Source organism: Ursus maritimus, unplaced genomic scaffold (genome assembly GCF_017311325.1).
Source record: "Ursus maritimus isolate PB19 unplaced genomic scaffold, ASM1731132v1 scaffold_36, whole genome shotgun sequence".
In the NCBI taxonomy this organism is placed as follows: Eukaryota; Metazoa; Chordata; class Mammalia; order Carnivora; family Ursidae; genus Ursus; species Ursus maritimus.
Genome location: NW_024426230.1, coordinates 19,908,301 through 19,930,004, shown reverse-complemented (window position 1 = coordinate 19,930,004; position 21,704 = coordinate 19,908,301). Strand labels below are relative to the sequence as shown.

Here is a 21,704-nt window from a genome sequence, read left to right as displayed (position 1 = left end):
CAGTTCCCGAATAAGAACTCCCAAGTATTCAACTGAAAGACCCCTTATACCTTATATCTGCTCTTCTCTGATATTCATAATTTCAATAAAAAGCACCACTACCTAACTAATGGCCCAGTGAAAGAAATCAATCGATTCAAGAGTAATTCTTGCCTCCTTCCACCAACTATTGCTAATCCTGCCTCCTAAAGCCCCTAAATCCTCCTCCTTTTCCCCACTACTGCCTTAAGGTCCTCATCCTTTCTGGAGCTCCTGAAAAAAGGCATGACTCACTTGCCAAGACTGATTCACTTGCCTTCAATTTCTCACCCTTTAACTCTCAAACTGCATTTTAACACAATAACTAAAAAAATCCAGAAATAAACCTATTTATGAAGTTAATAATAATAGCATAACATAAACACAATGACTAATGAAAAACATGGCTTTATATAAATATAAAGTGACATTTTTGCATCAGGTATTTGTATTTTAAGAGTTTTCCACATCGTGACAGAAGAGTGAACTAAGTAACAGCCGAGTTCCTTTACAGCCTTATAAACAGAAACATTTAAAAATACAAACCTGTTTTTTCTCTGTCCTTCTCCACAATCACACATATTCTTTCAAACATGCTCTGTAGGTACTGGATCTGGTCAATGAGTTTGTTCTTATTGATACTATTTAACATCTCTGATTGAGACCTCCTTTCCACCACCATGCGGTTACTCACAATGTAGTCACAACCATTAAGAGGACAAACCTCTACTTGTAAGCCATGAATTGCCCTTAGGGAAGAAATTACTTCTGATCCAGAAGTGATTTCACAACTATCTACAAGAATACAAGTTCTTTGGCCTTCCTGTGGAAGTCTAAGAGAAGCATGTGTACCAGCCAAATGCGGTCTTGAGTTGGAACAGTTTGCCACTGAAGTTCTCGAATCCTCCAGAGTACTACCAACCTGAAAAGGTGGAAAATATTGATAATGATCATTAGTGCCATGAATTTCTAACACCTGAAGTTGATTTTCCTTACTAATATTACAATTTCCTTTTTTTTTTTTTTTAATTTTTTTTTTTAAAGATTTTATTTATTTGAGAGAGAGAGAGACAGCCAGCGAGAGAGGGAGCACAAGCAGGGGGAGTGGGAGAGGAAGAAGCAGGCTCATAGCGGAGGAGCCTGATGTGGGGCTCGAACCCATAATGCCGGGATCACGCCCTGAGCCGAAGGCAGACGCTTAACCGCTGTGCCACCCAGGCGCCCCACAATTTCCTCTTTTTAACTGTTTTTTCTTCCTTCAATATGATCAAAGTGACTATGTACATGAAGGACCAAGCTACCACTTCACACCTAGTAGGATGGCTATAATTAAAAAAAAAAACATAACAGTAAAATAAATGTCAGAATGTGAAAAAACTGGAACATACACTGCTGGTGGGAATGTAAAGTAGTATGGCCACTGTCGAAAACAGTTTGGCGATTCCCCAAAAATTAAACACAGAATTACTGTATGACCCAGTAATTCTACTCCTAGGTATATACCAAGAAGAACTGAAAACAGAGACTCAGATACTCATTTGCCAATTAATTTTGGAAAATTCTCAGCAATTGCCTGTTCAAATATCTTCTAACCTTTCTCTCTTCTCCTTAATTCCAATTATGTGTATCTAGACTGTTAAATACAGTCCCACAGCTCTTGGATGCTCCATGCTGGGTTTTTTTTCACCCTTTGTGTTTCATATTGGGAAATTTCTATTGGCCTAGCTTTACGTTTGTTGGCTCGTTCCATGATTGTGTTGAGTCTACTGATGGGCTCATTAAAGATATTCTTCATCACTCTTACCATGCTTTCCATTTCTAGCATTTCCACTTTCTTGTTCTTTAAATTTTACATTTCTGGAATGATGGTCTCTTTCTGTTCATGCACATTTGCTTTACTTTTCCACTAGAACCTTTAACATATTAATCAATGTTATTTTAAAATCCCTGTCTGGTATTTCCAACATCTGAGTCACACCTGAATCTGGCTCTTGAGAATGTTTTTTTCTTCCTTTTATATATCTTATAACTTTTGGCTGAGAGCCAAACATCTTGTGTAAGACAATAGTAATTATAGAAATAGGTATGCCTCTTTTTTTTTTGGCTAGTCCTTTATAAAGTGTATGGGGTTTCATTAATCTAGTCAAAAGTTGAGATGAGTTTAGGGTTTTGTTTCCTTTTAAAGAATTTATTTATTTATTTATTTGTTTGTCTGAATGAGAGAGAGAGAGCACACAAGCAGGGGGAGAGCGGAAGGCAGAGGGAGAAGCAGACTCCCCACTGGGCAAGGGGCCTGTGCGGGACTTGGATCCTACAATCCTGGGATCATGACCTGAGCTGAAAGCAGATGCTTAAAGACGCTTAACTGACTGAACCACCCAGGCGTCCCGGTTTTCTTATTGCTATGATTACCCTAGGTACAATCAGAGGCTTCAAATTCCCCTACTGTTACTTTGTATTTAGGGTGGGACAGGGTTTTTCAGATGATTTTTCTTAATGTTCTCTCAGCTTTAGATCTCTGTTAGCCTGCACCTCAGAAAGGTTCTCTCTTCATACTCTTGTCCCTCTCTCAGCAGTTGATTGCTTTTGTTATTTAGTGCTCGCTAGCCTGGTTGGAGGGAACGTTAGGCATATGAGGCGCCATGGCGACAGCAAGGCAGGTAGTGGGGGGAGTGAGGGAAGTTCTACTTTCCTGCTTCAGCCTGAGCAGTACTTGTGTCCCTCAGTCTCAGAAATAGGATCTTCTCAGGGATCCTGCCCTCCCTCCCAGTGGTTGGAGATCTCTCACGTTCTAGGCCCAAGATGTTTTCATGCTCCTATCTCAGGTATAGAACATTTTTTTCCTTTTGCCTTCCTTCATCTGCATAGGGTCTTTGCCTAGACTTTGAGTATAGCTATAAGGTCTGCTGCTCATCCCTAGCAGCTTAAAGCTTTTTGTTCTATAGGGGAAATAGGGGAGAAGGAACCAGATGGGATTTGCTGCCTTTTCCACAGTAACTGCTGGTCACTTCCCCAAGGCCTGGCATCAGCAAGGCTTTCTCTGATTCTCAATCTTTCCTGTGAACACCTGATTGAGTCTATGGAAACTAGCCCATGAAGGGTTACGAATTCCTCTCTGTCTGCAACTCCCAGGGGTTCTACACTCTCATGCTAGTTCATTGCCTTTTGCAATTTATTAAAGTTTTAGGTGAATTCTTACCAAATTATACAGTGCCCAGTGACTGTCCCAAATCAACTAGTCTCTCGCTGGAGACACTTGTCTTTCCTTAGAGATGAGGTTCATCAGTTTCCCTACAACCTCAGCTCCATAATAGTTTCAAGTAAAACCACGACTCTGTGGATTGTCTGGCTTTTTGTTGTTGTGACTAGAATGGGAACAATGTTCTTTTTCCAGTTTTCTACATACTAAGCTAAAGATGGAAGTCCTAATCACTCAGAAATAATCTTCAAAATAATTCAGTATTCAATTTCAAAAAACAAAAAATAAATGTAAAAAAAAATTGCACTAAAGAACCAAAAGAGAATACTGGGAATACTTGGTTGTTTTGAAATAGAAAATGGCTTCCTAAGCATGACACTGAAGTTCAGAAACTTAAAAAAAAAAAATTTGAGACTGTATAAAAAAGTTACCTCTTCCCAAGGTAAAACCCACCATAAACAAAAATTTACCTCATGTTCTTACCTCTTCTAACTTCAAGTGAGAAAAATCATACTACATTGTAGTATAAATATCAGAAGATCAGGCTCCCTGCTAGGAGCCTGCTTCTTCCTCTCCCACTCCCCCTGCTTGTGTTCCCTCTCTCGCTGGCTGTCTCTCTCTGTGTCAAATAAATAAAATCTTTAAAAAAAAAATAACAGAAGAAAATTTAAAACACATTTCTGTAAAAATCTATTTATCCTTTTTCACAGTCCTCAAAGTATTACTAGATGTATCCATTTTTTAGTTAGAGCATGCCAATGTAGAAATGCAGCTAGAGCTTCTGATTTTCAAAGGACTGTGCAAAGGACTGTGGATTACTCTCAATAAACCCATCATAAGTTGAAAAGATCATTAAGTGGAAAATGCACTTAATGCACTAACCTACTGAACATCATAGCATAGCCTATGCCTTAAAATTGCTCAGCGTACCGACACTGGCCTACAGCTAGGCAAAACCCATCTGATATAAAGCCTATTTCACAATAAAAGTGTTGAATATCTCATGTAATTTATTGAATACTGTACTGAAAGTGAAAAACAAGATGGCTGCATGGGTACAGAAAGTTACAAGTGTATTAGTTGTTTACCCTTGTAATTGTGTGGCTGACTGGAAGCTGCTGCTGCCAACATGACCTGAGAGTATCAAAACTGCAGGATGCTGGCCCAGGACAAGACCAAAATTCAAATTTTAAGTACGGTTTCTACACAATGTATATTGCTTTCGTACCATCGTAATGTCAAAAAATTATTAAGTTGAACCATCTTAAAACCAGGGCCATTTTATCTACCTTGACCCTTGGGATTATTATCTTTATACTACAGCCAAGGATACTGAGGCTCAGAGAAATTAATTAGCCTCTAGTTCTTCAATCTATTACAAGACTTAATCTAGTCACCTTTATTCTACTTATGCCTTGAAGAAATAACTTTGTGCAAAAAAGCTTGGGGACAATTTAAAACTGGAAACATCTGGATGCCTGGATAGCTCAGTTGGTTAAGCCTCCGACTCTTGATTTCAGCTCAGGTCATGATCTCGAGGTCGTGGTATCGAGCCCCACGTTGGACTCCACTGGGCATGGAGCCCAAGACTGTCCCTCTTCCTCTGGGCATGGAGCCTAAGAATGTCCCTTTCCCTCCTCCTCTGCCCCTCCTCTCTCTCTCTCTGTAAAATAAATAAATACATCTTTAAAAACAAAAAACAAAAAACTGGAAACATCAATTTAAGAGCCAGTGTTGGGGCGCCTGGGTGGCACAGTCATTAAGCGTCTGCCTTCGGCTCAGGGCGTAATCCCAGCGTTCTGGGATCGAGCCCCACATCAGGCTCCTCCGCTGGGAGCCTGCTTCTTCCTCTCCCACTCCCCCTGCTTGTGTTCCCTCTCTCGCTGGCTGTCTCTCTCTGTGTCAAATCAATAAATAAAATCTTAAAAAAAAAAAAAAACATAAGAGCCAATGTTGATACTAGATCATGTTGCTACGGCAGAATGGCCTGAAACATCCGGAATAAAATATTTAGAGAAACAGAAGTTTAAGTCTAGGTCTCTCTCCAAGACGACAGTCAAGGAAAGGAATCAGTTATGTACAGTTAAGGGATTCCTGTTATTAAACCTTTAACCCCTATTTTAACAAAACTACTATAATTATTAACTCTTAAAAACTGAAAGTGGCTTTAGAGATTATATCAGCAATAACAAGACAAGGAGAAGCCAGAAACCGGACTATTTGGCCATTCTAGAAAGAGAGAAATTTAAAGGAAGGAAATCAGGTAGTGGTCCCAAACTTCTCTCCCCAATAAAGAGAGTACATACCTGAAGCGGGGGAAAGAAAAGTTAATCTGTGGGGAACTGGTTCTGAGCATGTAATTTCTGCTAATTTTATTTTGCAGGAAGCCTATTTTCCTACATCCTTTTTATAAAACTATCAAGTTTCCTTACAGAGTTTTATTAAGAAAACTATTATCACACCAACAAAATTAAAACCTAAGCATCCTTATATTAATTATCAATATAACTTAGTGTGCTATTTTCTTGTTTGAAAAATTTCACCACTGGGGTGCCTGGATGGCTCAGTCAGTTAAGCGTCTACCTTCGGCTCAGGTCATGATCCCAGGGTCCTGGGATCGAGTTCTACATCGGGCTCTCTGCTAGGCAAGGAGCCTGCTTCTCCCTCTCCCCCTGCCTGCCGCTCTGCCTACTTGTGATATCTCTCTCTCTCTCAAAAATTAATACATAAAATCTTAAAAAAAAAAAAAAAAAGAATTCACCACTTGCTCATTTTTCTTTGACTTATTTAACGCAAAACACAAAAGAAAGCAAAACAACAGGGGCACCTGGCTGGCACAGTCAGAAGAGCATGTAACTCTAGACGTTGGGTTTATGAGTTCAAGCCCCACGTTGGATATAGAGATTACTAAAAAGTAAATAAACTTTAAAAAAAATAAAAAGCAAAACATTGAAAAAACTCCTTTGGTAAACATATGAAGGCTTTTTCTCTAATTTGATCCATACCTTCAAATGAATTGGAAATTTTCTACAGTCTTTCTGTGAATCAACAGTAGGGAATGACGGTGAGGTAGGTTCGATTTTATTGCAGCTCTGAGGTTTGAAGTCCAAGACATCAGAAGCTGCATCCTTTAAATGAAGTGGTGTCTGTTGTCTCTGCTTTGGTGACTGATTAACACCTGGAGCGGAATGGTTCTTGGACTGCAATGAAGATCCGAAACGCACTATATTCAAACAATGGTCCTGCTGCTTGCTCTTATTAACAGTGCTTGGGTTAACCACAATACTGGATTCTCTTTTATCATTTACAGTGTTTTCCTCCTCACTTGACTCATCTGGTAAAATAATTCTGGATAATTTCTTTTTGGAGTGTGCACAATTTTGTCTCATCTCCATTTGTTTTAGCTTTACTGCACGTCGGGTTTTATATTTTTTACTCCCACTTGCAAAGCAATCTTCAGTTATTATGTTAAAATCAAAACACACTTCTTCTTCACTTGATTGGGTTTTGTAAGACTCAGCTTCATCAACACAAAAACTATCTTCTAAGTAGGTTTCATCTTGCTCAGGAATCTATAGTAAAAATACCAATTAGCACATTATACATTTCTTTCATAAAATCAGTATGTATTTAACATATTCTTTTAAGTACATGAGATCTTTACGAGTGTTTCACTTACTTTATCAATTCAGTCACTTGTACTCAACCCACATATACTGACTATGTGCTTTATGGAAAAAAATGGGAGACTAAGATTAAAAAAAAAGAATGATTTACCCTCTAGAAATTTATAGTCCATTGTAGGTAGCCAGAAAAATAAACAATAACTTATAAACAATGTGGATAAGTGCTACATAACAAACACAATGGAAGTATAGAGATATGAATGACCATATTACCAGGCTGAATATTGGCAATTCGTAAACAAAGACTAATGCGAAACGTTCATAAATGAAAAATAATCCATAATTTTTAGAATATAACATCTTTATAAAAAATAATTCTCAGGAGAAACAAGAGAACATACAAGAATTAAAAATTTAAGTTATTCACTTCTTTTAAACATTTTTCTAATTGGAAAACAATTCAATACTACATTCTAATTGGCTCAAATTGAAGATACGATAATTTGACCAAATTAGGAATAAAAGGCTTTCTGAGAATTCATTTAGTCCACCTTCCTGACTCGCGGCAGAAATTATCCCAAATAGCTCTAGTCCAGTTTTAGAAACAATGGAGGCTTTATTAACAGAAACATATTTCAACATTATCATCAGGAAATTCACTATATTTCTATAGTTCATACCTGTGAGAATATATTTATGTTCTTATGTTGCTTAGGGACCATTTTATACCGACTGCTCATCAATGGACTGCGCAAAGATTTCATGTAAATAGCTCTCATTTCAGAATCTGTGTAAAGATAATAAGAATTTCAAGTAGCAAAATTATTTAAATGAAAACTAGTGAAGTATTTAACTTTCACCTATTCCAAATTTACATAATTCAAGCCTTGTGGAATTAAATTACACAAAAAATATTTAATGTATATTGAAACAAGTCAAAAAACAATTACTAAAAAAGGTAAAGTTAGTTTTGCCTTTGAAATCAGACCATCTGGTTGGATGATTGTGACAATTTATTTAAGCTCTCTGCTTTAGCTATCTCTCTCCTCTGAAAATATGTTTTAAGACAGTGTCTTTTAATGAAAAATAAATGTATATGAAGAACTTGAGGACTGTACTTGATATATAGAAAATATTGAATAAAACACAAGAAATTCAAGCAAAAAAGAAAGCAAATGCTTAAAAACATCAAAAAGCATGGCTTAAATAGTAAGTATGTTTCATAATTTTCAAAGTCAAGCAAAAACTGGGAAACACGTAAGTTTTTATTGATGTCTGCCTTTTTTTAAGGTTAGAAAGTAATTTTATCTTTGTCTCCCATTTTCACTTATGTTTTTTGGAGTGATTAATTAACTCAGGTTATTTTCAGAGATAACACTGCTAATTTAATGACAATGGGGCTCGGAACCAGGTATATAATTTTTTCTTTGAATAATATTTCCTTTATCTCCATTCCATAGCATAGCTATCAACTACTAGATATCCTCCTGATTACCTATCCACTTCTTCTTACTCATGCTAAATCCCTATAAACTTAGTGAGACCCTTACTTCTAGTTTCTTAGTGAGAAGAAATCAGAATCAAGGAGCTTTCAGAGAATTTTGTTTCATAGATTTTTTTTTTTTGGTATAATGTACATGCAGTAAAATTCACCTTCCTTTACAGTACAGTTCTGACAAATGTATTGTTATAACAAAAAAATTACTATTTGCTGTCCCTATAGTTTTACCTTTTCCCAAATGTCATATAAATGAAAAAACAAAAACTCTGAAATCCTACATATTTCGAATGCACTATGTCTAAAATGGAGTTTCAGGGGCGCCAGTCAGGAGAGCATGCAACTCTTGATCATGGGGTCATGAATTTGAGTTCCACGCTGGGTGTAGGAATTACTAAAATTATTAAAAGACTTTCAAAAAAATTTTTTAAAAAGGGGCGCTTGGGTGGCTCAGTTGGTTAAGCGTCTGCCTTCAGCTCAGGTCATGATCCTAGGGTCCTGGGATCAAGCCCCGCACTGGGCTCCCTGCTCAGCAGAGTCTGCTTCTCCCTCTCACTCTCCCTCTGTGCGCTCTCTCATGTTCTTTCTCTCTCTCTCTCTCTCTCTCTCTCAAATAAATAAATATGTCCTTCCTGTTGCTCAAACCCACTGACTCCTCTTTTTTTTTCTTAAATCCATCAGAAAATCCTATCAGCTGTAAATACCCCAAATCCAATCTTTCTCACCCTGCACTACTACCACCTTGACAAACACCACTAGCATTCCTTAGATTACTACAATAACCTTCTAAATGGTCTCTTCTCCCATCTTTGCTTCCCTGCAGGCCAGTCTCGACACCAAAGCTAGAGTGATAGATACTACTGCAACAACTCAGACCAGAAGCTGGCTGCTCATTAGTTCACTATCTCACTTCCTACCACTCTGCTTCTCCATCGTTCAATCCAGTCACAGTGCTGTTCCTGAACACACTGGGCACACTCCTGCCTCAAGGCCTGTCTACTCTTTGTTATCTTTGCACCAACATTCCCCACCAGATTATACTGTAAACCTCCAAAAGCACTCGTTAATGAACATCAAGAGCATACTACTAAGAACCCTTATTCTGCAAATCATATCACTATCAAGGACATAGTACTGAGAACTTAGTCTCTAAGACCTTTTTCCTTAAAGTAGTGCTTGGGAAAATTTATTGTCTTAAACCATAACAGAGAGTACAAGAGCAGAATAAATTGACAAGATCTGTGAAAGATTAGAACACTGAGACGCTCACCAGAATCTTTCCTATTTCTATTACAGCCAATCTGAATCATCTGCAATTAATATATTATATATCTGCCCAGGCATTGTTTGGAGACACCATTTTCCAAAAGCAGATCTCCCTCACCTGGCAAATTTAATAAATTTAGGTATGTGTCTCACCTGCTGTTAACAATCAGCATTGCTCAAGTCCTCGTCTCCTTCCAGTCTTTGATCAAATGTCACCTTCTCAATGACACCTGCCCCTAATTACCTTATTTAAAATTACTGCTTGTCCATTATTAATACCTCCAGCCCCCGCCACTTCAAATCCTCGCCTTACTCATGTTTCTCATTTTTCTGTAAATTGTCTTATAACATGCTAATAATTTCATTATTATGTGTATTCTTTGCCTCTTTCCATTCACATGTTAGCTTCATAAGGGCAGAGATTTTTGTCCACTTTGTTCGCTGATACAGCTTTCTCAAGAACCTTACATAGTACCAGCACACAGTAGTCACTAAATACTTGTTAAATGAACATAGGACACTGAGCCAGCCAGATCATTCTGGTGAGAACTGATCAAATTAGCAGAAGCCTATAAACAACCAAGTCTAAAAAAATAGCAAATAGTACAGAATTTGAATAAAGTTGATGAAATATTTCACACATACCAAATTTACTTCCTTTTAAAGTTCTTTAAAAACTGACTAAAATATTTAAATATAACCACATTAAAAGCACTGAAAATTAAAAGAAAAAGAAGCATCATTATATCATTTACCATTTATAGCCTGTGAAAGTTGAGTTTCATCATTTAAGAAGTCAAGTAATGAGGAGTCTTGTTCATTTTCTGACTCATCATTTTCATCTGATGAAACATACTCTGCCTCTTGTTGGGAGAGTTCTGCTTCGTCATCTAAAAACTTTCTAGCTGCAAGCTGCGACAAATTAGAAAACATGGAGACACCCTTAAGGAAAACATTTACTTTCTTAAATAACCGGAAATCGTTCTGTAAAACGGATTTTTTTGCCAATGCTTTTAAGACAAATAAGCAACTGCAAGAAGAAATGAGAATGTAGCACACCTGTTTAAAATTCCTGATAATTCTATTATAAGCAAAATATAGCACAAGTCAGCATGTCAGCTTGCTGAATGTTTCTTCATAAGCATAAAGTCCCCTAGTCTTCTGGCTAAGTAATTTTGCCAGGAAAACTACTACACAACAAAAAGACTATTCAGAAAAAAATGTGCTGAGAATTCTAAGGATCTGAGTATTGCATAGAGATAAGAAAAACAATGTAATGACTGTAAAAGCAAATATTCTAAAACTCAAGATTTCTATTTTTTCAATTTGAGTCTTAAATTTTCAATACAGTAAGTATCCTCATTTAGTCATTGAAAATAACAAAATACTGAAAGATAGTTTCAAAATAAGAAAGAAACAAAACTATTACACCTTGAGATTTTAATTCCAGTAAAACAAATAAAATTAGGGTCAAAATATTTTTAATTTTTGAATTTTTTTCTATGAAGAAATTATAGAGAAAAATCTACTCCTATGTAAAATCTAATTTTTATTAATAATATATACTACATATAAATTTATATATAAAATTATATATATAAATATATAACATATTAAATACATATATATATAAATAAGAAAATGAAAAAAGTTTACCTTAAGGTGACTCTGTTTCTTTCGGACTTTGATGCCCCTTTTTGCAGTCCGGTTAGGAGCCCTGAAGTCTTCTAATTGTGGATGTCGTTTGTGAAAATTCTCACTTTCATCGCTAGACGATAATTCTAACTATAATAATTCAATAATGTTCTTGCATAAGAAAATATAATCTAATAGTATTTTAATGTATTTCTCATGGGTTATTAGTTTTATTTTTAATTTTTTCTTTTTAAATAGTTGACCTAACATTTTTTTTGTTAGAAAAATAAAGTACTCTCACAACTCAGAGCTGTGTTAAAAATACATAATACTTAAGAATTTAAAAGTTAGGGGCGCCTGGGTGGCTCAGTCAGTTGAGCATCTGCCTTCAGCTCAGGTCATGATCTCAGGGTCCTGGGATCAAGGCCCAGGTCAGGCTCGCTTCTTACTCTCCCTCTGCCCACCCCCCACCAACTCATGTGCGCACTCTCTCTCTCTAATAAATAAATAAAATGTTTAAAAAAAAGAATTTAAAAGTTAGGTGATACTAAGTATTAAAACACTACATTAGGTAATATAGTAATACTAGTATAGTATTCATTCAATTTAGTATTACATCAAATTTACTTGATGAAAACTTGTAGTTTTAGTTTAACTATCTCCTCTAGAAGATCCTAAAGGTCTTTACAAAAATTAATTAAGCCCATAAATATAGCTATCAAAATCAGTCCAAACATACAGGAGTCCTTTCAAACCAAGAAACCAATAAAACCGTAACAAATTTTGACAATGAAGCCTATCACTTTATCTCTTACAAAATAATATAAAATCAATCAAAAGAATAAAAGAAGTTTACCAAAATAATTTCAATTAACAGGAATAATTTTACTTTAAAATGAATTGATCAGCATTATCAATATTTTAATTCATTTACGAGTCAATCATACATTCTAGTTAAGGTAGCAAGTTAAAGCAATTTTTCTAGTGAAGTATTATAGGAGTATACAAAGTGAATATGAATTGATTACATATTTTATTAATTTTGCAGTTTATCCTAGATTACATTAGAGAATTAAAAAACACAAGATTTCCTAATCTCAACATTTCCTACACATATCAGTTTATAGCTGATAACAAATGAACACCATTAGCCTACCCAAACTTCAGATTCAAATAGTCACCAATGCCTGCCAGACACTGTCACTTCACTATTCCACAAAATTCTCAAACTCAAACATATTCAACACTGAATTTATTATCTTTTTGTCTTCTCTAAATTTGTGACACATATTCCAAAACCCCTAGCCAAGAAACAGAGACACATCTTGAACTCCCTCCTTTCCTCCTTTCAAACCCATTCAGTAAGCAAATGAAAGAATAAGGCCTTCCAAAAACTGATTTTTTTCCAATTTTACTTCCTGGCACTCTTTGTCTTTATCATCTAATAATAAAGATGCTATTTCCCTGCTTTGTGTCATTCTTTAAGCTCCTTGCTCTATTGGCAATGTTTTTCCTTGCCTCACTGCCACACATGCTTTAAGATTTAGCTAAGGTATTTATTATCTTCAAGAAACTTTCCAGAACTCCCAAGTACTAGGATAAGGGCTTATCATTTTTAATCACTTAACTTACTAAAAATTATATTGAAATTATCTGTTTACTTATCTGTCTCTCCTATTAGATTTTAGGTGACTTAACACAGCACCAGGATAAAATAATTATAGTAGTGTCCCCAGCATCTTACACAGTAGATACAGACTAGATATTTAGGGAACTGCTAAAGCGTACTGACTAAAATAGGAGTAGTTTTTGAAGTATAAATTTGAAATAGAAATTCCAATCACATAGAATTTACTATCTATTTTTGTGTTAACCATATACCTATTAGATCAAATATACATGTATTTTTCTTGAAATAATTACTCCAAAAGAATTTGAATTACTCTACACTATCTATCATATACTTACTCTATTTGGAGGAATTCTGCGCTTTTTTACAGCATGAAGCGGGGAATCAACTTCACTGTTTTTCTGATTCTAAATAAAGTAGATAATTAGATAAAAGGTTAAAAAAAAAAAAGACTTACGGTGGGGGAGAAAAAGCCTTTACATGATCACATTATTGTGATTATTAAATGACTCACCTCAGGGGATTCCAAAACATTTCCTTTTGTTTTTTTACTTTTTCTTCGGAAAATTTCATCCTCTTCACTTTCATTGCTTGTTAATTGTTCATCTATAATTTATTAAAAAAAATGAATCTGGTCAATAGATTTGTTTATCCGATCATAACTATTTTATTGATGGGTGCATTATTTATAAAGAGTTTTTCAGAACTTTGGCCAAATAATCAGCATAAGATGAAAGAGAAAAATGAAAGAGGGCCAATGACGAAATTAAGAGATGATAACTTTTGCTAATAACCACATTTTTGACTCAGATTCAACTTTACAAATTAACTGAGTCCAGGAGAGTGCAAAGTCTAATTTTATTAGTCAAAGTTTCCAGAATTCATCTCTATAATGTACTATCGTTCTCTGCCCTTTGTGTCTTATTTTCATTCTAAAGGAGTTAAAGCATGAAAATGTAGGCTACAAAACAATATCTTAAGAGATTCTTTTTGTAATTGTATGTACATATATCCACATATACATGTGTTTGTACACAAGCATGAAATAAAAACTGGTAAGATATTCACCAAAATATTGTAACTAGAACACATTCGAGGGGGTGGAAAGAATGCTAAAAGCAAATATCTGATGTATAAAATCAAATACTTCAAATTTTCAGGTACTTAAAGACTGATTTCTGCACTTCCATAAAATTTGGATTACAGACACCATTCCGTGTCTTTACGAAACCTTCTGTAAGAGCCCTGTGGTTGTTTCAAGATATGTTCATAAATTCTTTGATAGGCCTTCCTTCAAAAGCTGGATCATAATTCCTCTCCCCTTGAGTATGGGCCAGACTTATTCACTTGCTTCGAACAAAAGAATAGAATGGAAGTGAAGGTGGGTTACTTCAGTGTCTAAGTCGTAAAAGTTACTGAGGTCTCATCCTTGTTGTCTGTCTTGCGTCACTCACTTTGGAGGAAGCCAAATGGTATACTGTAAAGGTGTAAGAAGCAACCCTATAACGAATCCTGAAGAAAGGACTATTAAACATGAAACAGTTGAGACTTACTAGTTTTGAAAATTCCCAGCTTCTCTAGTTGGCAAACAATACTAAATTAATAAATCTTCCAGGCAAAGACCTAATCTAGAAGACTGCCAGGAAATTACTGCCCAGGTGAAGCAGAAGGTGAAATTGTAAATGCTTTAAGACCTCAAAGATCAAAGATGGTGCAGTCAGGTAAAAGGCCCTCCAGATAGCCTAAGGATGTCTTTCACGGATCCTCCTAAACAACAGGCCTTCCAAGAAGATTAAGCAACTATCTCCAGACATCTTAGCAGAAGCCCAAAGTAGTAGAGCTGCTTCCAAAGGATTTGTGAGCATGACTAGTATCTAGTGGAATGAATTCCAATAAGATTCACAAGAGATCCACAAAGATATACGAGCATTACATGGGAAGAAACACAGCCAGCTACAACAAAAAAGGGCAAAGATGATATAAAATGAAAGGAGGACTTTAAAAAAGCCTTCCCTTTTCCCCCATTTTCATATTATAACACCCAAATTCTCTATTATTTTCAACATATTCAAATTGTAAATATTCCTGAAAAGCCAAAATTAAAATTTAAGTTAAAAAAATCTATATTTCCAAACTAATCCAGTTCAAAATTCTGTCATCTTCTGAACCTCTTACACATCCACTACCTTTTTATTTGGTCATTATTTCCACATTTTACTGGTATCTTTTCAAATGTATATGTCACACAATTGTTTGGATTTTACAGTCAAGGGCCAAGGCCAAATCTGTATTTCAGTATCTAGCATAATACTTTCCCCGTGGCATGCATGCCATAAATATATGTAGATAAATCTTCTATCAGTAAGCATCAAATTAAGAAAGACATAATAAATTATCTAATTCAATATACCAAATACTGAAAAATTACATTTTGAAAAATTACAGAAGCTTATCTAGAGTAATTATTCCAGAAAGATTTATGTGTTTTATTAAGATGGAATCTTACCTTCAGCAGAATGACAGGATTGACGAGTGATTTTTTCCCTGCTTTTAGCTTCTTCTACAGAAAGTTCTGAATCACCAAAAGTTGAATTCAATGTTTCTTTGAAACTCTGTAGATCTACTTTTCCCTTAGGAGAATCTGGTGTCCTAGGCATTTCCTTCCTCTTAAAAAATGAGTTCAGTGTGTTTGATTCAGAAAATGGCGTACTCATAACTTTTTCTCCTATTGGCAAAGAAAATTGAGAATAACCAGGAGACAGAAATTCTTTATTTTTTGCTGCACTCTGTGGAAAATGTGCAAAACTTGGACTCCACGTATCTTCACTCGATGGGATAGTAATAGTTCTACTTGTAGAACTAGCAGCATGATCTCGTGGTATTACTGCTTGATTTGAAACATAATTTGCATCATTGGTCTCCTTAATATCTAAACACCTTCCAGAGAGATCTAAAAATTTATTCTTATTTGTATCTGATGCATGTCCTAATATTTCATCATCAGAATCCAGACTACAAAACCCTAAATCAAAAGTAACAGAAAATAAATCCTTAGAGCAGTCAAAAACATATTCATCATGCTTCGGTTTCTTCTCATGTACACCTCTCAAATCTTCATGAGATTTCCAACTAGTAGTTTCACAAATCATTTGATCTTGGGGTTCAGAATTATCCTCTAACAACAGTTCATCAGAAATTAAGAAGTGAGAGACCAGTGCCATTTCACTTAAAGCAGTTTTGTCTGACACACATGAAGATGTATATTTATTGTTCAAGGGAGAAAGGCTCGCATCATTAAACTCTGTATTAACATCTTCGAATAGTGGTAAACTCTCATTCTGATCAGTGAGCAATACTGGGAGACCATTGTTGTCCATATCACAATTTTTTTCTTCAACGAAGTACTTTGGAGGGCCTATGTTTATTTGAATATGATTGCTGGATACTAAATTTTCATTTTTATTATCTTTATGTATTTTATCAACATAGTCATAGAAACTTGGCTCATCAGAAATCTTATCATTAGTTGCACCATAAAAGCAACTTTTTTCACAAGGGTGATTAATAAATTTAAGTGAATTCAATTCTAAATCCTGTTGAGAATTTACGGGTAAATATGACATCAAACAAGTAGGTTTATCATTTTGTAAATACTCGGTGTAGGGAAGGAAAGGCAAATGATCAAGTTCAAAATCCTTAGCAATTTCATATTCCAAATTTGAGAGTCCACTGAGAGGTGGAGGAGAATGAGATAAAAATCTCTCTACATTAGCTAGTACCTCTTTTGTTAATGAATGACAATCATAAAACTGGTCATCTGTTTTGGCTCTACAAAGTTCTTCCTCAAGTGGAAGAAAGAAGCTGGATGAAACGTATTTCTCATCAGTGAAACTGTTGTAACCAGAATCTAAAAAATTTCCAGCAAATGAACTAGATTTATTTGTTAATTGACATTCCACTAATCCATGTGGCCGATTACCAACATTTTCATTGACAGCACATGTGGCAGCTGCAAGTTTATCTGTATCTGATGTCCTTTTATCATTTAATAGGTCTACCTGAAAAATATTTTCAACAGTAGTACTTCCATCAGTATCTAAAGAATCCATAACAACATCATTATTTTCTTTTATAGGCTGATCTTTTTTAAATTCTTTAAAGGCTTTTTTCTTTAGAGAAGCAATTTTAGTAGGTTTGATATGAGTTTGTTTAAAAATTTCAGCACATTCTTCATCAGATTCTGTCATTGAGAATGGATTTATATTCCTTGAAAATGAAGATTTCTTCTTACTAGTAAAGGTGCCATTGGCAAGGGGATTATATTCATTCCTGGGAGCACTAAATACTGAGCTAACGTCTTCCATTTGTAAGTAAGATTTAATTTCCAATTCATAGCTGCATTCTCCCTAGAAAGAAGGAAAATGAAAGTCACATGAAACAAGAGCCATTACTAAGAAATGAGTTTTACTTTATGTTATTTTCTAAACAACATTACATTACTCAAATGATTACTCAAAATCAAATGATTTTCTTTTATAACTTAAAAATTATTCTTTTTAAAAAAGATTTTATTTATTTTAGAGAGAGAAAGAGAGAGCAAGCACAAGCACGTGTGTGAGGGAGAGGGGCAGAGGGAGAGGGAGAGAGAGAATCCCAAGCAGACTCTGTGCTGAGCCAGGAGCCGTGAGGGGGCCCTATCTACGACCCTGAGACCATGACCTGAGCCAAAACCACGAGTCAGATGTTTAACCAACTGAGCCTCCCAGGCTCCCCTAACTTAAAAATTATTCTAATTAACCAAACAAAATTATAAATGGCACTACTGTGTAATTATCATAAATTATCTTTAATCAGTTAATATTTTTATATCCTCAGCACTTAATACATGAAAAACCCATGATAACTATTTGCAGAACAAACAATTTAATAAGTACATAAAATAAGATTATAGGGGTGCCTGGGTGGCTCAGTCAGTTGAGCAACCAACTCTTGGCTTCAGCTCAGGTCATGATCTTGGGGTCCTGAGACTGAGCCCTGAATCAGGCTCCGAGCTCAGCAGGGAATCTGCTTCTCCTCTCCCTCTCCCCCTCCCCCCACTCGCACTCACTCACACACTCTCTCTCAAATAAATAAATCTTCAAAAATAAATATTATAAGCACTAAGTTCTTCATTTCTAACATTTAATTGAACAATTATTCTAATTTCATAAATATAGATACTAGGTAATTAATATATATAAATGAAAACCACACATACATGTGTTAAGTTTGCCTTCTTGATAAAGGTAAACTAAGAACAACTTTTAGAACATCTGAAATAAGCATGCCTATACATCCATTAGGTTGTAGGCTGGAATATACTATTTTTAACAGAATTTCCCAACCAAGAACTCTTACAGTAAATTTCTTTTATTATTTTTTTTAATATTTATTTATTTATTTTTTGAGGGAGAGACTGGGGGTGGGGGCAGAGGCAGAGGGAGAGTCTTAAGCAGACTCTCTGCTGAGCGCAGAGCCTGGCATGGGGTTAATCTCACAACCCTGAGATCATGACCTGAGTTGAAACCAAGAGTCAGGAACTTAACCAACTGTACCACCCAGGAGCCACAGGAACTCTTACAATAAATTTCTTATCACTAAATCTAAAACTATAGTCCCCCTAACTCCTGACCTACCCTCTCCTCTTCCCCTTGAGTGGCTACTTTAGTCAGGAGTCCTCTACTATTCAGGGTCTTAAGCAGTCAACTCTCCTTTTTGAATAATACATACAATAAGTATTAATTTGAGAAGGTTGTCTCCCTCCCCACAGACAAAGTATTTCATATGGCTTCTTCACTGATATACCACAGAGCCTGGAATAGAGGAAACACAGAAGGTGCTAAATAATATGTGTTAATTTGATGGCACAGGTTTTGCTGGGATCCACAACTAATTATTTATATATTCATGAATAATAGCTAATAATAAAAATAGCAGCTACAATCTATTGAGTGTGCCTGTTACTATTCTCAATGCTCTACACATATTAAGTCATTTAATCCTCACAACAACTCTATGAAGAAAATATTATCATTGTTCCCGTTTTACAGAGAAACTGAGGCCCAAAGAGGTTAAGTAACTTACAGCTGCATGATTAGTAAGAGGTAGACTTGGGATTCTAACCCAGGCATTTTGGATTTCATACTCATAGTAGGTTCATCATTCCGATTCTCTCAAGGAAGAATAATCAAGTAGCTTCTCAAGGAATCAATAATTCTCTAAACTACCATAAAGATACAAGAGACAGACCAAATGACCTACATGAGGGAGAATATTTCAATAAATTCAATCTAACAAGAATGCTAAATTAGCAGTTTATATAAATCACTCAGTATATTAAAATTTTACTCTAGTTTATTTATATTGACAGATGATATTCTTCTAGTTAAGTCTACTTCTTCACCTAAGGCAGAAAACTGGTTCCTTATTGAGATCACAAGAAACTTTAAATAAAATAAAATAAAATAAATATATATATATATATATTCTAACTATAATTATATATATTAAATACTTGTTTCTTATAATAATTATTTCAAATTAAGAAGAATAGGGGTGCCTGGGTGGCTCAGTCAGTTAAGCAACCAGCTCTTGATTTCTGCTCAGGTTGTGATCAAAGGGTTGTGGGATCATGCCCCAAGCCAGGCTCTGTATTCCACAGGTAGTCCGCTTAAGATTCTCTCTCTAACAAATAAATAAATCATAAAAAGATTAAGAAGAATAAATATCAAATATTCTTTTCACCATGATACCAGCAAGAGAAAGTTATAATAAAACCCTACCTCTTCATGTCTCATTCCTTCTATCATTTGCATAATGCTTATAAAATGGTGGCATCGATCTGAATGATCAACTTGATATGTAGGAAAAGGATGATCCTGCCACACTCTCCATTCAGAAAGAGAGAGTTGATGTATTCCAATGGTTGGTTCTTGAGTCTTGATTAATGATTTTAAAAATAAGAAAAATGAAAAATACATACTCAGATTTCATTAACTGATTAAAAAAACAATATACAGGCAGTAAGCCTAACATAAAAAAATCTGAATTCATTTGGGTATTTTCAACTAAAATCTCAGGAGACTAAAGAAAATAATTTCATAAAGTACAAACATGGCCTTTTAAATACATTTTGAAAGTAGCTATTATTTGAGTTAGTACTTGGTTATATCCCTGTTTATACAGTCCCATGTTAAGAGCAAGTATTTAAGAAAATGTGTGGTTTCAAAAGTACTATTGTGCTAGATTTATATCCTATAATCTAATAAAGAGGCATTCATAACCTCTCAGTGATAATGATCCTAATTTTTTCACGCTGCCGTTCCTCACTTTCCCTGGTAGTAAATGAATATAAATTCTGAAGAGCCGTATTTCAAATCTTATAAATCTTCTAAAAGGAATCTTTCCTTAGGTTGTTTTTCCAGCTCTCTAGGCATATAGGTAACCTTTGATCAATTCTCTTGACTTTTATTAAGTTCACCAATACTTTGTTCATAAGAGAAATAATAACATCCAATTTAAAGTTCTACAAAATTAAAAAAAGTTTGTAAAAAGACACTCATGGCAGCATAATTTTATGTTAATAACACTGAAAAGAATTCCAAAACATAGCAGGAAAACAGTCAAGATAACCATGGTATACTGCAGAGTAACATAACAATCATGTAAAGTATGCCTATATGGAAATGCTCATATAGTAGAAAGTAACAGAAAAAAGGCAGATATTATGTAAATGTATAACACTCAAGTAAAAATACATACACAATAAAGAATAAAAGAAAATGAGTAGTTCTACAAACTTAGACTTTAATATTCTTTTTAAAATGTTTACATTCTTAATTTTTTAAGCGACTTGACAATCTGATCATGAACACTCTCTCTACTCCCAAAGCTACTGCATAATCACTATAAAGAACATCTGAAAACATGTTCAACTTACTGGTTTGTTTTCTTCATTTTCTAAAGATAAAAACTGAATTTGAGGCAATGTTATTTCCTTAATTTCATCACTGTCTCTTAATCTATAACGTCTGTTCCATAATTTAAATTCTTCTGCTGAGAAGAACCAATCTTTCTTTGAATTACTCTGCTTCATTCCTGTAGGTTGAAAAATTGAAAAGAAGTTTAAAAAAATCTGCTACGCAAACACAAAATATACAACATCAACTCAAACTCTCCACCTGTTTATATCTATTCATTTTTACTAAACCACTGATTCTATTCCTTAAAATCAGTATTTTTCACATAATCATCCTGGTTATCACTTTTCTCTAGTACAGCCTCGTGTTGAGGAGCTAACCTTCCATAATGACTTCATTAATATAACGGAGCCAGGTAGGTAGGCTCTCAATCCTAGTTTCTTTTGGACTCTCTCCATATTGTATCTAAGACCCAGCACAAAAGAGTCAAAAAAACTTACAAATGAAAACTGGTATGATTCCATCATTGTTATTTGGAAGATTAAAGTTTGGCTGAGGGTGGAAGAAGACGTCAAGACTAAAAAGGATTTTTAACTTAAGTCATAAATGGGTGGGAGAGGTAGACAGAAAAGACCTACTACTTTAAAAAAATTACAATAATATACTTTTTTTAAAAAGTACACTAAATTACCCCTTCCTGACTTCCACAATCTCTATAAAGGAAAATAATCAACAAATTGAAAAGGGACAAATAGTATAAAGTAGTAACTCTGGTCCAACACAGATAGGGCAGGAAAAAAAAAAATCAGAAAGATTACTGAATTAGGAATCAGGAAACTTCAATCTTAGTTATTTCCAAATACTGTATAATAAT

The 21,704-nt window shown here is 34.9% G+C and overlaps 1 protein-coding gene across 2 annotated transcripts in view; it reads right to left on the bottom strand.

Annotated features, from left to right (window-relative positions):
• FANCM (FA complementation group M) overlaps positions 1 to 21,704 on the bottom strand; it is a 62,703-nt gene that overhangs the window by 3,566 nt on the left and 37,433 nt on the right. For both annotated transcript variants that reach the window (XM_008693640.2, XM_040620867.1), the window contains 10 exons: positions 20,851 to 21,008; positions 19,694 to 19,849; positions 15,379 to 17,278; positions 13,387 to 13,478; positions 13,211 to 13,279; positions 11,264 to 11,392; positions 10,363 to 10,519; positions 7,524 to 7,630; positions 6,223 to 6,789; positions 565 to 940 (listed from right to left, as the gene is read on the bottom strand). In XM_008693640.2, coding sequence (XP_008691862.2) covers positions 565 to 940; positions 6,223 to 6,789; positions 7,524 to 7,630; positions 10,363 to 10,519; positions 11,264 to 11,392; positions 13,211 to 13,279; positions 13,387 to 13,478; positions 15,379 to 17,278; positions 19,694 to 19,849; positions 20,851 to 21,008 — 3,711 coding nt within the window. The remainder of the gene's footprint in view (positions 1 to 564; positions 941 to 6,222; positions 6,790 to 7,523; positions 7,631 to 10,362; positions 10,520 to 11,263; positions 11,393 to 13,210; positions 13,280 to 13,386; positions 13,479 to 15,378; positions 17,279 to 19,693; positions 19,850 to 20,850; positions 21,009 to 21,704) is intronic.